The 16,209-nt window shown below is 39.6% G+C and overlaps 1 protein-coding gene across 3 annotated transcripts; it reads right to left on the bottom strand.

The window, feature by feature from the left end:
- Positions 1 to 70: 70 nt before the first annotated feature.
- snrnp35 (small nuclear ribonucleoprotein 35 (U11/U12)) lies at positions 71 to 16,175 on the bottom strand. Of its 3 annotated transcripts, none has more exons than XM_059977024.1 (2): positions 15,692 to 16,175; positions 71 to 2,343 (listed from the first exon to the last, which is right to left on the bottom strand). In XM_059977024.1, exons 1-2 carry the CDS (start codon positions 15,709 to 15,711, stop codon positions 1,578 to 1,580), a joined length of 786 nt encoding a protein of 261 aa, XP_059833007.1. In that variant the 5' UTR covers positions 15,712 to 16,175; the 3' UTR covers positions 71 to 1,577. The 3 variants fall into 3 exon arrangements, with proteins under 3 accessions (XP_059833007.1, XP_059833008.1, XP_059833006.1); XM_059977025.1 differs by lacking the exon at positions 15,692 to 16,175 and adding an exon at positions 3,836 to 3,981; XM_059977023.1 differs by lacking the exon at positions 15,692 to 16,175 and adding an exon at positions 3,607 to 3,810.
- Between the last annotated feature and the right edge of the window lie 34 nt (positions 16,176 to 16,209).

The following is a 16,209-nucleotide window of genomic DNA, read 5'->3' as shown; positions in this document are numbered from 1 at the left end:
TTGACAACTAAAATGATGGAAAAGGAAATTCCTGGAATACTACTGGATAAGGCTTCTAGCCTATACAATGGTCAGTAATAAAATATGTTTAATATATCCAAAAGATATTACAAGACAAATCTTATTTGGAAAAAAAAATCAAATATTACAGAATGTGAACACCACCATTATTCAACATTAATAAAAGTAGGGTATTTTATTACATTGTGCATTTAAGTAGGTCTAAGTAAATAAAATCAGCAAATCACCATTTAAAAAGTATAAAAGCTACTAACTTGTTTTATTGAAAACTGCAAGGCAAAACCAAGTTATAAAAAATATACGGATTTATGCAACTAAATTAAATACTAAATAATACATTCTCTAAAACTGAATTAAGGCCAGAGAGTTTTGGTTCAACAGCATCCAAGGGAAGTGAAACAGAATTAATTAACTAGCGGATTGTCAAAAATCGGTTCTGACAGATGATTTCTGACCTGAAATGTTAATTTCTCTTTCTACAGAAGCAAACTTCCAGACATGACAGTGGCTATATTTAGTTAGGAGTTTTAGGACATTTGGTATATCACCAAATACACTCGCAACATGGAGAGCAATCTACCTGGCTGCATTGGCTTCTGGTATGGGGAGGCCACTGCACAGGATAGAAATAAGCTAAAGAAAGTTGTAAACTCTGTCAGCTCCTTCATGGGCTTTAGCCTGCCCAGCATCCAGGACATCCTCAAGGAGCGATGCCTCAAAAATGCAGCATCCATCATTAAGGGCCCACATTACCCAGGGGATAACCTCTTTTCATTGTTACCATCAGGGAGGAGTGATAGGAGTGAAGGCACGCACTCAATGATTGAGGAATAACTTTTTTCCCTCTACCATCAATTTTTCTGAATGGACATTGAACACATGAACTCTACATTACGACCTTTAAAATGTTTAATACATATACATACCTAATATAATTTAGTGTTTATTATGTACTGTTGTCAACAAATTTCATGACATATGCCAATGATATTAAACCTGATTTTGATTCTGATTTGTCAGTGTTTCCAGCATTTTCTGCTTTTATTTCAGTTTTCCAGCAGCCACAGTTCTTTGATTTACGCATAAGTCAAGCTTGATCCAAATTTCTTTACCCAGGGACAGTCTATAATTGCAGATAAGAGAACTGGGAAGTTATTTACTCATTTGGAGAAATAATTGCAGAACTGCACTGCATTTATATCAGTAAAGTTTATGATGGACAGAATTCCTTTTTTTTATTATCCCTATCCTTTAATACATATATAGTTGCTAGGATTATTATCCCATTTGCTATAATCTTATTAAAGCAGATAACTAAGCAAAATGCAAGAGGATCATCTGTATCCAAATACAATGTTGAAAACTTGAGGGAAATGTATATATATATGATATAGCACTGAGAAACTCCTTGCCAGCAACATCTGTTCATACAAATAAACATTGATTAGATATTTCATTCCACAATGCACATTTAAATTAAACAATAAAAAGGTTAAGTAGACCGCTTGTTAAGAGTTTTTATATTTCCTTAGTGGTAGAAGAAAGGTAATAGCTTTCTACCGTCGAGTTTTATGCCTCTCCCTGCGTTGGTGTCTGTCTTCATCTTTATATCGATCTTCATCCCTCTGGCGTTTATGATCCCTTTCCCTGCTTCTGTATCGCTCTCTATCTCCATCATGCTTTTCTCTTTCCTCGCCCCTCTCATCTCTTCTCCTTTCTCGATCTCGACCTCTCTCCCACTGCCGGTTATCCCGTGTTCTATCCATTTTGTCAACTGGTCCCTCCGTGTACAGTTCTGCTTTCAGTGCTGGCAGGCTGAAAGGCTTCCTAAACGGTCGATCCCGCCCACCAAACCGAAGCTGGCCAGATTCCTTTTTACCTCCTAATCCTCCACCAAATCTCCGTGGGACCCATCCTTTTAAAGTCCGTTCCAATTCAAAATCAACAAATATTTCATTTTGGTCCACCACTAATTTATTGCTATCCCGATGTGCCTTTAATAATGAGCGTTCATCTTTATATTCGATGAAAGCATAGCATTTAGAAAACCCAGTGACAATGTCCCGCACAAGCCTCAATCTACGGATATCTCCGAATCTGGAGAATGTGTCTTTTAACTTTTCCTCTGTTGTCTGAGGATTCAACCTGGCAACAAAGAGTGTCAGGTGTGGATCTCCAATGACACCCTTATTGGGTCTATATTTGGCTGCAATTGCTCTTGAGACAGCTCGGTCGTGGGGTTCCTCATCTGTCCCATCAATGCTTCCAGCTTTTAATGGGTTGTATTGTTTTGCAATTGGAGTCCATAGTTCATTCATCATGCTGAAACACAAACAAGTATGGAATTAAACCAGTGAAAGACAGTTAAAAAAAAATCAGCATCACATACAACTACAACTATAGCATCCATGCCTCGGTCCCAGAAACCTGGTACAAATGGATGCAATAAGCACCAAGGTGGGCATTAATTGGATTCTGCTTTGACCAGCTAGCACATAAATGATAACAAACCTATACTGATGCATGGTATTAACATCACAGCTCAAAATGACCTTTCTTACACACAATATTGACAGTTGATCTTGATCACTGCAATAAACAGCAAAATCCATGAGCACTTTCCACTCCAAATAAAATATCAAATGCAATTTTTAATTATTTCCCAACATAACAAGGAACTCCAAGATTGCACAGTTCAATCCTTGCCTTAAGCCTTTGCGCTGAGCTTGAAAATTATGGATTTTGTTGACTACTGTTTCTGGTCATTTCAAATTCACGTCACTGAATTCACACAAATGAAAGAAAGGGATCACGTACATTATTTACAGAGTGATATACCATATGAACAAATGTACTGAAAAACATATCTAATGACGTGCTACAAACTCAACTTTTTTTATATATTGACATCCTAATTACCATATTTGCTCACCAGTTCTAATCTTCGGACTTGCATTTTTTGGTCTGTATTAACAACTGTATTAACAACTAGGTGGCAGTGCAGCTCAAATGACAACAATAAGCACCGACGTATGTCCGCTACCAAATAATTTCCAGCAATATTCCAATAATTGCTTATACCAAAGCAACACACACAAAATGATGCAGTAAATCAGTAGGTCGGGTTGCTTTTATATGAAAGAATAAACAATCGATGTTTTGGCCCGAGACCCTTCTTCAGGACTGAGAAAGGAAGGAGGAAGGTGCCTGAATAAAAAGATGCTTAAAACCTTCTCTTTTCTCCCCTCTGATGATGCAGAAGTGGGAGTCTATTCCCATAAGAGTAAAACAACTCTGGTCAAATGAAATCCACAGTCATGCACTCTACAACAGAAAAACCACCAATGACTGCCAGGAAGTGTACACATTGATAGCAGAAGGCGATGCAGGAGCCAGCTGTGGCCATCTGGAAATTCAACACAAAGACTCAGACCCAGAATGTTCTGCCTTGTGTATTTATCCGCTGAGTTTTAGGAAAGTTTCTTTACAAATAAAACCGCGCCTACATTTTTAACAAGTGTGACAATAATTTTAAATTAGATGCAAAATAATTTTCTGCGGAGTAGCCCTCCTGTGATTACGTACACAACGCTGGAAGAACTCAGCCGGTCAGGCAGCATCCGTGAGAAAAGAATAGCCGAAGTTTCGGGCCGAGACCCTTCATCAGGAATGGGGGGGAAGAGAGCGAGCCCTCCTGTGATGTTGGGCCACAGGCCGAGCGCGGGAGTGCTGTGATAGAAGCCTGGGGAAGCAGACAAGCTCTGCACAGTGCACACTTTCTCAGAAGAAATGACATGATCAGAGAAAAACTGACCTGGTGAAAAACCAGTGCGGCGAATGAGTCCGGGAACGGACTTCTCCCGAAAGCCCATCGGCAGTTCCGGTCCGACTGTTTTGCGCTCCGACTCATTCGTTTGCGACTGGAGACACAACATGGTTCCGGCCGGGTGCTGGGACTTGCAAGGGAAGGCAGACTAAATCCGTTTCTCGAGTTCAGAAACATTCTGTTGCTTCCTAAGTTTGCATTACCTGAGTGTCAATTTCTAAATAGCACATAAATTTCTAAATAGTCCAGGATAATTTTCTGTTTAAATTATTGCCGTTGCACCTTCAGATTCCAGTGTCTTTTTGTGTCAGTCGATGGGACAAGGGACTTCAGAGGTTGGATCAAACAATCTTTGTTGGAGGAATTCAGCAGGTCGAAGAACATCTGTGGAGGGAAGAGAATTGACGTTTCGGGTTAAAAACCCGCATCAGGATTTGATGGCTCTTCCAGCTGTTTGTTTGTTTGTTTGCTTTTGCATTGGTTTGCAGAAGCTGAGCCAACCCCGAACCCATTAGAAATACATTACGATTGCCAGTTGAAAACATGGCTGGTTACGTCAAAGTGATATTCCTTTCCTGGAGTACTGTAGGAAGAAAAAAATGAGGTAGTGTAGTGATTATGAGATTTGTAGATCTGGAGAAGGTTACTGTGACCGAGACCTTGCAAAGAGAATAGAGAAGTCATGTAGCAATTCAGGGATGTGGATAAGAATTTTAAAACTGAGGTATTACTGGACTTAAAGCAATTGTACTCCAGAAACTGATGGATGGGATGCAATATAGAATGTAAATCACTCACACTAGACTGTGTTGTCTTCTGAATTTACCTGCTTGAAACCCAAATAATTATAGGATGGCCATGCTCAATGGGATTTAAAACCTATTATCTCGATAGAGCTGCCTCCCAGGAGTCGTGATCTGCTCAGACTCTGCCTTATACTGTACTGCAGAGAATGGAATTGGCTTGATGCAAAACCCGTGTATGTGGATGACATATATGCGATGAAAACTATCTTGCTGGGTGAAATAATGCTAGAGCAGACCATTGGCATGCTGAAATAGCACATACTGAACGGCTCTGGGGAAATCCATCAGTATTCTGGAGAGAAAGAACAAGAACTGTAGTGGTCTGCTACATGCCACCCAGGCTGAACATCATGAGGGGTGATCCATGCTCCCAGTTTCATAGTGAAGAGCATGAGTGTGAAAGGAGGAGGAAAAGAAAAGGAGGTGGTGATGTCCACCAGTCCTTTCTTCCCTGCCTATCTTGAAGAAGTTCTGCATCACCAACTGCCCCTCACTTAGAAGAATGAGGGGTGATCCCATTGAAACCTATTGAATACTGAAAGGCCTAGATAGTGGAGAGGATGTTTACCATAGTGGGGAGTCAAGGACCAGAGAACTCAGCTTCAGAATAGAGGAATGTCCATTTAGAGCGAAGATGAGGAATTTCTTTAGCCAGAGAGAATTCATTGCCACAGATGGCTGTGGAGGTCAAGTCATTGGGTATATTTAAAGAGAAGGTTGATAAGTTCTTGATTAGTCAGGGTGTCAAAGGTTAAAGAGAGAAGGCTGGAGAATGGAGATGAAAGAGATAACACATCAGCTATTATGGAATGGTGGAGAAGATGTGATGGGCCGAATGGCCTAATTATGCTCCTATGTCTTATGGTGTTAATGTTACTGACCATCAGAGAATGTGCATGGCTATATGGCAAAAATAACAAGACACCAGAAAATAAACATTGCAACCGCAAGCAAGCTTTAACCACTGAGGTTGGTTGAGACTAGAACGAGAGGTCATTAGTTAAGGGTGAAAGGTGAAACATTGAAGGGAAGCATGGGGGGAACATCTTCAATCAGATAATGGTGAGAGTGTGGAATAAGCTGTCAGCGCAAGTGGTGAATATGGGTTCAATTTCAGCATTTAAGAGAGATTTGGATAACACATGAGAGAGATATGAAGGGTGTAGAATAATAACTCAGCATAAACTAGATGGGCCAAAAGGTCTGTTTCTATGCTATGGTACTCAATGGCTCTATTAAATTATAAACAAATGACAATATATTGGGTTTAACCTTCTATTCTTCAATCTGCCAGGGTTTCTTCTCTGTGTCACTGTCATTATCTAAGTACTCCTGTCAAATGCTATTACAGTGCTTCAAGCAAAGCTGATAAATAACTGCTGACAACCAGTGGAGGAGACTGTAAATGGCTTTAGAGGATGATCTTAGAGTCTAGACACTGTGCCGTCCAGGCTGGGAAGGACAATAGTCCAGAGCTGCCTGCAAGATGCCAAGCTATAGCAAGACACTGGAATAATTTCAGGAGGAGCACAAAAACTTCCTTTCTGAAAGGAATGCCAGACTTATGCTTTATTAAGCTCTTTCTCAAGACAGAACTTTGGCAATTCCAGTACCTGACGTTAAAGTACAGATTGCCGGTCATGCAACAATCATAATAATAATAGTAACTTATTTGTAGAGCATTTTTCATACAAACAATGTGGTTCAAAGTTCTCTACAATGGGATAAAGAGCAAACATAAAAATAAAAGACAAAATATGTCAGTGAAAAGCAAGCTTAAATAAATAGTTTTCGAGCTGCCGCTTAGAAGTGGCAACTGAGTCTCCATCCCTTATAATTTCCATAGTTCCATAGTTTAGGAACGTGGTTCAAATTGACAGCTGACCTGTCAATTACCTTTTGTGAGAGATTGTTTAAATTTAAGAGACCGACAGAAGAAGACTTGAGAGCTCGAGCAGGATTGTAAAAGAAAATAGATCCTCTGGTCCCTGATCATCGAGAGCTTTAAAAACAAGTAAGAGAACTTTAAAATCAATTCTAAAAGATCCAGGAAGCCAACGTAGACTTGAAAGGATGGGAGTGATAAGTTCCCTCGTCCTGGTTTTAGTTAAAAGTTTGGTGGTGGCATTCTGAATGAGTTGAAGTGTGTCAATAGATTCCTTTGGAAGGCCAGTAAAAAGTGCATTGCAGTAATCTAGTGTATTCAATATAAAGGCGTGAATTAGTTTTTCAGCATCATTACATGACAGAAATAGACTCACCTTGGCAATATTTCTTTAGAAATGCTGCTCAGGTTACTTTCTTTATGTGGTATTTAAAATTCAAATCTCTTCAAGGAAAACACTCAGGCTTGTTACTGCTGATTTTACAAAGGGAGCCAAATTCTCAAGTTTATCAAGAAATTTATTTCTTTTGGCTTTGGGATCATCTAAAATTATTTCACTTTTATCTTCATTTGGTTTTAGGAAATTATTGTTCATCCCTTTGTTTATTGCAAACATGCCTGAAGTCAAAGAAGATAGGATGTTATCAGGCTCAACCGAATTGTACAGTTGTGTGTCATCTGCAAAACTGTGGAAATTAGGTTTATACACGTATAAGGAGAAGAGTAGTGGATCAAGACAACTTCCCTGAACAACACTAAAAGGTACGTCATATCTCTTAGAAAAATGATCTCCAAGACAGACAAAAAATGTTCTGAGTGAGACCTATTAGAAAGGGCAACTCAAATCTCGAGTCAATCTTGCAGAATGTTGTGGTCAATTGTGTCAAAGGCAGCACTAAGATCGAGGATAATTAAAACGGAGACACTGTCGCTATCAGTGCCAAGCCTGAGGTAGCTAACAATTTTGGGAAGGACCATCTCTATGCTGTTGTTTGCACTAGAACCAGACTGAAACTTTTCTAGAATATTGTTCCCATTCAGAAAGAAGTTGCGTTGGTTGAAAATTACTTTCTCAATCTCACACATAAGGGAGGATTTGACAGTAGTTAGCTAGTACCTCACTATTAAGGTTTAGCTTTTTAAGTAGGGGTTTGACAGCCACTATTCTGAAGGCATCTGGAAAAACTCCAGTTTCATGGGATGTGTTAATAATTTTTCTAACTGAATTGAAAACACTCTTAAAAGACCCCTTAAAAATGTGGTATGGACTATGTTGAGACAGCAAGCAGATGGTTTATTCTTTGTTACAATCTTATAGAGTTCTGAATCAGAAATACTTCTACATTTTGACATGGTTGCCATCTTTTTACGAGGCTGATTGTTGAGGTTACCAGTATTTGAAGCAATATTCTCCCAAATGGAAGTAATTTGGTTGGTAAAAGAAAGTATTATAAACCTATACCCTGAGATTTTATGGCAGATGCTTGAATGAGGATATTATAGGTTGGGGCAGGGTTCAACAGTCGGTTTATATAACCATATAACAATAACAGCATGGAAACAGGCCACCTCAGCCCTTCTAATCTGTGCCGAATGCTTCCTCTCACCTAGTCCCACCTACCTGCACTCAGCCCATAACCCTCCATTCCTTTCCTGTCCATTTAACTATCCAATTTTTTTTAAAAAGACAAAATCAAACCTGCCTCTACCACTTCTACTGGAAGTTCGTTCCACACAGCCACCACTCTGAGTAAAGAAGTTCCCCCTCGTGTTACCCCATAAACTTTTGCCCCTTAACTCTCAATTCATGCCCTTTAGTTTGAATCTCCCCTACTCTCAATGGAAAAAGCCTATCCACGTCAACTCTATCTATCCCCCTCATAATTTTAAATACCTCTATCAAGTCCCCCCTCAACCTTCTACGCTCCAAAGAATAAAGACCTAATTTATAGTTGAGAACATTGTTGCTATTCTCTGTCATAATCTTGGGAAAATGGGCTCTTTTTGCAGAGTGTATGGCAGCGTTAAAACAGCTTAGTTTTTCCTTGAAAATATTAAGGTGGACTTCTAGCCCAACTTTCATCCATTTTCTTTCAGCTGCTCTGCACGATCTTGTGAGTTCACAGGCAGAATTGTCTAAGCATGGTGACATTTTACTCAGTGATTTCTTTTTAACACCAAAGTTGGGCCTTTGTGTTTAATAAATTGTCAAGTTATTGTTGAAAGAACCACTTACTGAGCAGTGTAAGTCATATGGATCAGATAACTGCAAAGCACTCCAGCGTGTGGTGAAAACTGCCCAGTGGATTATCGGCACGTCTACCATAAACACTGCCTGGGCGGAGCGAAAAGCATTATCAAGGATGCATCTCACCCTAACCATGGACTTTTTACTCTCCTCCCATCCGCTAGGCACTACAGGAACCTCCACTCCCACACCAGCAGGCACAGGAAGAGCTTCTTCCCTGAGGCTGTGACCCTGCTGAACCTCACATCACAGCGCTAAGCAGTATTGCACCCATATTGTACTCTCTCAGTACTTCTATATTTATGTGCTGTAGCACTTACTTTTTATCCGCAGTTATTTTGTAAATAACACTATTCTTTGCATTTCTGGTTAGATGCTAACAGCATTTCATTGGCTTTGTATCTGTATTCGACAATAAAGTTGAATTTGGTCTAAATCTAATCTAATCTAATAATCTAACCAGCTCAGGGAATTTATGTTGTGTTGCAGTACCAAGAAACCGTTTTTTAACTGTAGTTTCTTTTGTGGTCTTGGTTCCAGGCAGGAGGGCATCAGAGATAGTAGTATCAGACCAAGAGACATTAATAATATTTAACCCTTTTGTCATTACTCAGTCAAGTGTATTTCCAAGACAATGGGTGGGCTCAGAGACTCTGTGCTGGGTTAAGATCTTGGCTTTCATGGGCTACAAGGCCCAGCGCATCAGTAGTCCCTAGGAATTCTGCTCGTGGTCTAAACCTGTACTGAAACACTGCCCGGTGTCTGCTGTTTCTCTTTAATGGAAGCTGTATCTTTGATAGTCTCTAAAGTGCTCAAATGGAGATGACCAGCAGTTCTATACTGGAATGGATGGGCTCTGTGCTGCACACAAAAAACTCCTGAGCAATAAATCGCTGTTAAGCATCTCCATACCCCTTGGTAATGACACCAGCTCTCTCGCAGGCTTCGCACTGCATTTAATTCTGCATGCCTTCTATGCAACCAGCCCCACCAATTCCTCATCTGACTCCCCCTGCAGCAGAGCTCAAAGTGAACTCTCTCTCGAACATTGTTTTTGATTTTTACCAACAAAAATGATAGTTTGAATGAGGTACAGGAGTCTGAAGATGAACAACAAAGTAGGAACAGCTTCTCCCGCTTCTCCATCAGATTTCTGAATGGTGTATGTACACACGTTCCTATTTTGCATTATTTATTTATTTTAACTCATATGGCAACTTATACAGTAGTCATCTTTATGTATTGCACTGTATTGCTGCCACAAAACAACAGGTTTCATAGCATCTCGGTGAACCAGATTCTGATTCGGTATTTACAAATCCAATACCAATACAAAACAGGAGCCAAACTGGGAGATAGGAGAAACTTTAAAAAGCATCAAGTAGCTGTATAAATAAACAGAATTAATCTGACATTCAATAAAATAGAAATGCCTTTAATAAGGCATCCTCATTACCTCTGTGTAGAAATCCGATATTTAATGGATAATGGGCATTGTATTAAGTGTTTAATGGGTTTCCTGGCTCCTTTCCTGCTATCAATATTCACTCCAGAAGAAAACGAACAAAGTGCAAACGGCTCTCAGCAAGTGACAAGAGTGACCTTTAGAGACACACAGTCACATAAATGATTTTCCTTAAAGTATCATAATTAAAAACATAGTTCGATCAAGTTTTCTTGTGCTTGATATTATAAAAGTGAAAGTTTATAGCTGATCCTGTTCACAGTATTCTTCACAATGTTAATTCACTTTTTGAATTTCACATTAACAGAGTAATGAAATCAGTATTAATATTTGCCTGAACTAATGAATATCGCATATGAACTTTATATAACTGTTCACACTGTAATGATTTAGTTCAGACTTAGTATTTTAAGAGGTGATATTCACTCCAAGGGTTCATGCTTACCCAGGTATCATTGTTCCCAAGACTGGACAAGACGTATGAGTATTCTTAGAATTCTACCATGGAGAGCATCTCATGCAATACTCAGCCTGATACACCCTGGTGCTTTTCAGTTGATGAGTGCATGTGCATTATGAACATCAAATCAATGAAAGAAAGCAGAAAAAATATGAGAAAACAAAAAGCAGAAGCAATCAGATGCACATGATTTTACTTTTTATGGATAGACCGAGGAAAAATAACACTAATGGCAAAGAAGAACAGCATCCAAAATCTATCCAGGACCGGATTCTAAATCTCGATAAATTGAATAAGCGCAGGGTTTAAGAGATACAACATTTATAAAGAGGGATGTTGAAACATGTGATAGCTTATATATAAATATTTAAATGGGTATGAGGAAAGGTAATGTTTCATGCATAGTGCTTTTGAACATGAAGACTTAATTGTCCTGCCACCTGCCCCACATGACCATCTATGCCCTTCCCAGCTTGTTTATAGTGGTACAGCCTCAGAGGGCCCCGTTGCACCACAATCTCAACTTGTCCCAACCTATTTCGTTACCTTGAGTAAACGAGAGCTGCCTGAGTACACAGACAAATTTTAGGTGCAGACAAGTACTGAAAACTGAATGTCTGCGGACAAAAAAACAGCTCATGCTTCCAAAGCTCAGACTATGGTAATGTGTTACAAGGACTCTTTTTCTGCATGTTCCTGAGGTTAATGAACTCCCAGCTGTGTGTAGATCTCTGGCAAATGGCAGGAAGGTACAAAAGTCATGATGTAATTTCTAGTAGATTTTCATACTGCCTGCCCAAATTTATAAAAACGTCATTGGACAGTAACGGGTGATGGAAGAAAACCAACGACTATGCTTGAATGTTCAAACAGAAATTGTGATAAAACAGGATCCTTTATTGTTTTGGAAACATAGACATAATAATTGAGAGTATGGAGACTATAAATGATGCAAAATTATTTGAGCCCAAGTCATTTATATAGTAAAAATCATGAATGCTCTCTTGAACCATGCAAGAAGAATATTCTCTTGAGAGACTTCCTCATGACTTGCTGGTGTCTTATACTCATTATCCAAAAACTGATAAGATAGCAGCATGCTCAGATGCAGCGGCCACTCCAATCAAAAGCATATTTGTTTATCCTATACATCTTTTTTATGATACAAATCACTGCTGGATAGTAAGAACATCAAGTACTGCATGACTATCTCATCTGCTAGTTGCTCGGTACCATTGTTGCGTTGTTGCCTAGACTTGGTGCATATTGTTGTGTTGAATTGGTGTGATGTGACTGATTGTCTTCGATATTTTTATTAGATTGCAAGACCCTGTTGGACATCGGTAATGTACTATACTGTAAGTCTGGTTGGTGCTGTCCGCCAGTGGTTACTCAGTTCTGCCCTCTGGTGTTCATTCCAGAAAGAGTAGGCTGAATCAGGACTACAGTCATGTCACTCAGGGACTTGGGCTATATTACTTTTATCTTTTGTTTTCCTTGTGACCATATGTTTTTGGCAGAAGGCAAAGAGTAGGAATAAAAAAAAAGGCATCCATTAGTCTCGTGAGACCATGGAATTTGCACCTTGTAAGGTTTCCAGGGCACAGGCCTGGGCAGGGTTGTATGGGGGACTGGCATTGCCCAAGCTCCAAGCCTTCACCTCTCCATGCCATCGATGTTGTCCAAGGGAAGGGCACTAGGACACAAGCAGCTTGGCACCGGTGTCATCGCAGAGCAATGTGTTGTTAAGTGCCTTGCTTAAGGACACAACACGCTGCCTCAGCTGAGGCTCGAACTAGTGACCTTCAGATCACTAGACTGATGCCTTTATCCACTAGGCTACGTGCCAACACTGAGTGGGAATAAACGGAGCCTTTTCTGGTTGGCTGCCAGCGACTAGTGCCAGTGTTCCACAGGGGTTTGTGTTGGGACCAATACTTTTTACGTTACAGTATATGTCAATGATTCGAATGACAGAATAGATGGCTTTGTTGCAAAGTTTACAGATGATATGAAGATCGGTGGAGGGGCAGGTAATTTGAGGAAAGAGAGAGGCTACATAAGGACTTAGATTAAGAAAATTAGGAAAGAAGTGGCAGTTGGAATATTGTGTGTGGACGTGTATGGTCATGCACTTTGGTAGAAGAAATGACGGGTAGATTATTTTCTAAATGGAGAGAAAATTAAAAAAAAACTGAGGATTCCCTAAAGGTTAATTTGCAGGTTGAGTCTGTGGTGAGGAAGCCAAATGCAATGTTAGCATTTGTTTCAAGAGGACTAGAATATAAAAGAAAGGATGTAATGTTGAGACTTTATAAAGCACTGGTGAGGTCTCACTTGGAGTATTGTGTTTGGGCCCCATATCTTTGAAAGCACATGCTGAAAATGGAGAAGGGTTCAAAGGACAGTAACAGAAATGATTCCAGGATTGAATGGCTTGTCATATGAAGAGTGTTTGATGGCTTTGGGCCTGTATTCACTAGAATTCAGACAAATGAAGGGTGACCTAATTGAAATTTATCGAATGGTGAAAGGATGTGGAGAGGATGTTTCCTGTGATGGGAGAGTCTAAGACCAGAGGACACAGCCTCAGAATAGAGTGGTGTCCTTTTAGAACAGGGAAAAGGAATTTCTTTAGCCAGAGAGTGGTGAATCTGTGGCATTTGTTGCCACAGGCGGCTGTGGATGTCAAGTCTTGATGTATATTTAAGGCAGAGGTTGATAGATTCTTGATTGGCCAGGGTATGAAAGGATACGGGAGGGAAGGCAGGAGACTGGAGTGGAGAGGAAAAATGGATCGGCCACGATGAAATGGCAGAACAAACTCCATGGGCCAAATGGCCTAATTCAGCTCCTATGTCTTATAGTCTTATGGAATTACTATTTGTGCTATGTGCTGTTGGTAAAGTGTGTTGCACCTTGGCACCAGAAGAAAGTGGGCTAGCTTCATGTATGGTTGGATGTTAATTAAACTTCAACTTGAAACTTTCACCCATTTAAGGAAAAAAAGAAAGTGGTAGAAAAAAAAGTTTTTGCAAATGTTATGAAATCAAAAATGGGAATCTAAGTTCTACCACATAAAAACTAATGTCTCCAAAAGATTAATATGATATATTATGCGTGCAAAAAGAACGAGCATTGGTTTTGAAATGAAAGGTTGATTTATCTGGGTTGAATCAATGACACCTCTGTCCAAGATATAATGAATGAACAATACTTTTGCACACAGGATCATCTTTGTTCAGACACTTTTACTTTCAAATCATGTGTTACTTATATAATTTAAATGTACAGTAGTTAACATAATTTTGTGATATTTTTGTAAGCTGCTGTTTTAATACTGTGTTCTTGGCTCATTATTTGAATCTGCTAAAAGGCTTTATACTCAGGATAAATATATTATAAAATTATCATCTGTAATTAAAAATATTATTCAGATAATTGAATGAGTTGAAATTTGCCTTGTCAAAAATATAATCAAGAATATATAAAGATGTGCTTTGAGTCCCTGCAATTGAAAAGGATTGTAATGTTTATTGGTTGGATTCCATTAAAATACAAGTACAGTAAATTATCCGTCTTTAAGATGTTCTATCTATGATAATAGATAGTGGGTATGGCATGCTAATGAATACTGCATTTGTCAGCAAGAAGAATTGGAAAGCTGCATCATTTCTCTGCCTCTCCTGAAATCAGCGACTGAGCTAGTTAGCTGAACTACACATATCAGGGTTACTATTTGTTCTCTGATATCTCATTCAAGCAATTCTTCATCTGTTAACTAGGTCACACCTTTTCATGATGTGTGATGTCCAGGCAAACCTAAACCTGTGAAAGAGACAGAAATGTGGCCAGACAGAAAGGAATCTGGCCAGGGTGACCAGCGCTTGAGTTTGCTGTAAAGTCATTAATGCTCAAAATGCAATAGACAAAGCTGAAATGCAACATTGAACAAAAAAACTGTTGATAAACTAGAAACTGTACTGAAAGAAAACAATACCTTGCTTTTTTTCAGTTTCCATCTTTGAGATTTCTAGGCAGTTAATAATTAAGACTTTCTTTTTGTTAGCTGTTCACCACTGACCCCTGTCCTCAGCCACACAGCCTCACTGTTTTTCTGACTACTAATGCAGAATACATTTTCCAGTACAAGTGGCCATTTATAAAGCACAAGGACAATTCTTTCCATGTTAGAAAACTATTTCCACACTTCTTGTAGCAAGGATTATAATCAGTGAGGTGAATTCTGACCAATTTCACTCTTTCTGTCCCTGGTCATCTGAAGGGTTCTTCCTGTTCTATCTACTCATTGCATTGGTTGCAATGCATTTTGGGAATCGTACCAAGGCAGGACATACACACTGAATGGTAGGACCCTGGGGACTGTTGCAGAACAGAGAGACTTAGAGCTAAGGAATTAGTTCCCTGGCACAGTTACAGAGTATGGTAAAGGCAGTGTATGGCAATAGGGGAACTGAATACAAGAGCTGGGATGGGATGTCATTTTGTAGCCGGCATTGGTGAGACTGCACCTGGAATATCATGTCCAGTTCTGATCACCATACAATAGGAAGAGAGTGATTAAACCAGAGGGAATGAAGTGATTCAGCGAGGGTGCAGTAAAGGACTAGAACGATGTTGCTGGGACTGGAGGGCTTGAGTTATGAGGAGAAATGGATGGATTTGGATTGTTTTCTGTGGAGTGAAGGAGACCGACTGTTGACCTTGTAGAGGTTTATAAAATTGTGAGGGGCATAGATAAGGTAAATAGTCAGCAGGGAAGTCTAATTTTAGAGGGCACAGGTTTAAGGAGAGACAGGAAAGACTATTTTCTAAATGAAGAGGGGCAAGTTTTTTCCACACAGAAGGCAGCGACTATATAGGTTACAATACTGATGGGTACAATTATAATGTTTAAACACAATGTAGACAGGTCCATAGAAAAGATGGGCCAGATGTAAACAAATCGGATTAGCTTACCCAAACACCTTGGTTAGCATGGACAAGTTGAGCTGAAGGGCTTATTTCTGTGTTCTATGTGTTATTTATTTCACGTGAACATCTTGGCAAATATACTTGCTTCCAATCCTATTAATATCATTTTGGAGCCAACTAGGTCGAGGAGTTACCAGAGGAAATTATTAGATGAGTGCTCATCTGAAAACTTGCTAGATGAATTAACAAATAGTTGTATTACGTCAGGAAGTAAGGAATTGATCATAACCTTCCTGACCGGAGCGTGGTAACGAACATGATAGGTAAATCAGCCATGATCGAAAGGTGGAGCAGAATCGACGGAGCGAATGGCCTAATTCCTCTCCTAGGTCTTGGCCATTGACCTGAAAGCTGACCTCCGTTTCTCTTTTCGCAAATGTTGCCCATGTTCTGAGTTGGTTCAGCATTTTCTGTGTTTATTCCTAGTTTTCAGCATCTACATTATTCCTGTAGAAAGTCACGCAACTCTGCTCCCCCGAGATTCAGATGTTATCTTCACTGAG

This window comes from Hypanus sabinus, chromosome 8 (genome assembly GCF_030144855.1).
Source record: "Hypanus sabinus isolate sHypSab1 chromosome 8, sHypSab1.hap1, whole genome shotgun sequence".
Taxonomy (NCBI): Eukaryota; Metazoa; Chordata; class Chondrichthyes; order Myliobatiformes; family Dasyatidae; genus Hypanus; species Hypanus sabinus.
This window is presented reverse-complemented; position numbering and strand designations above follow the sequence as displayed.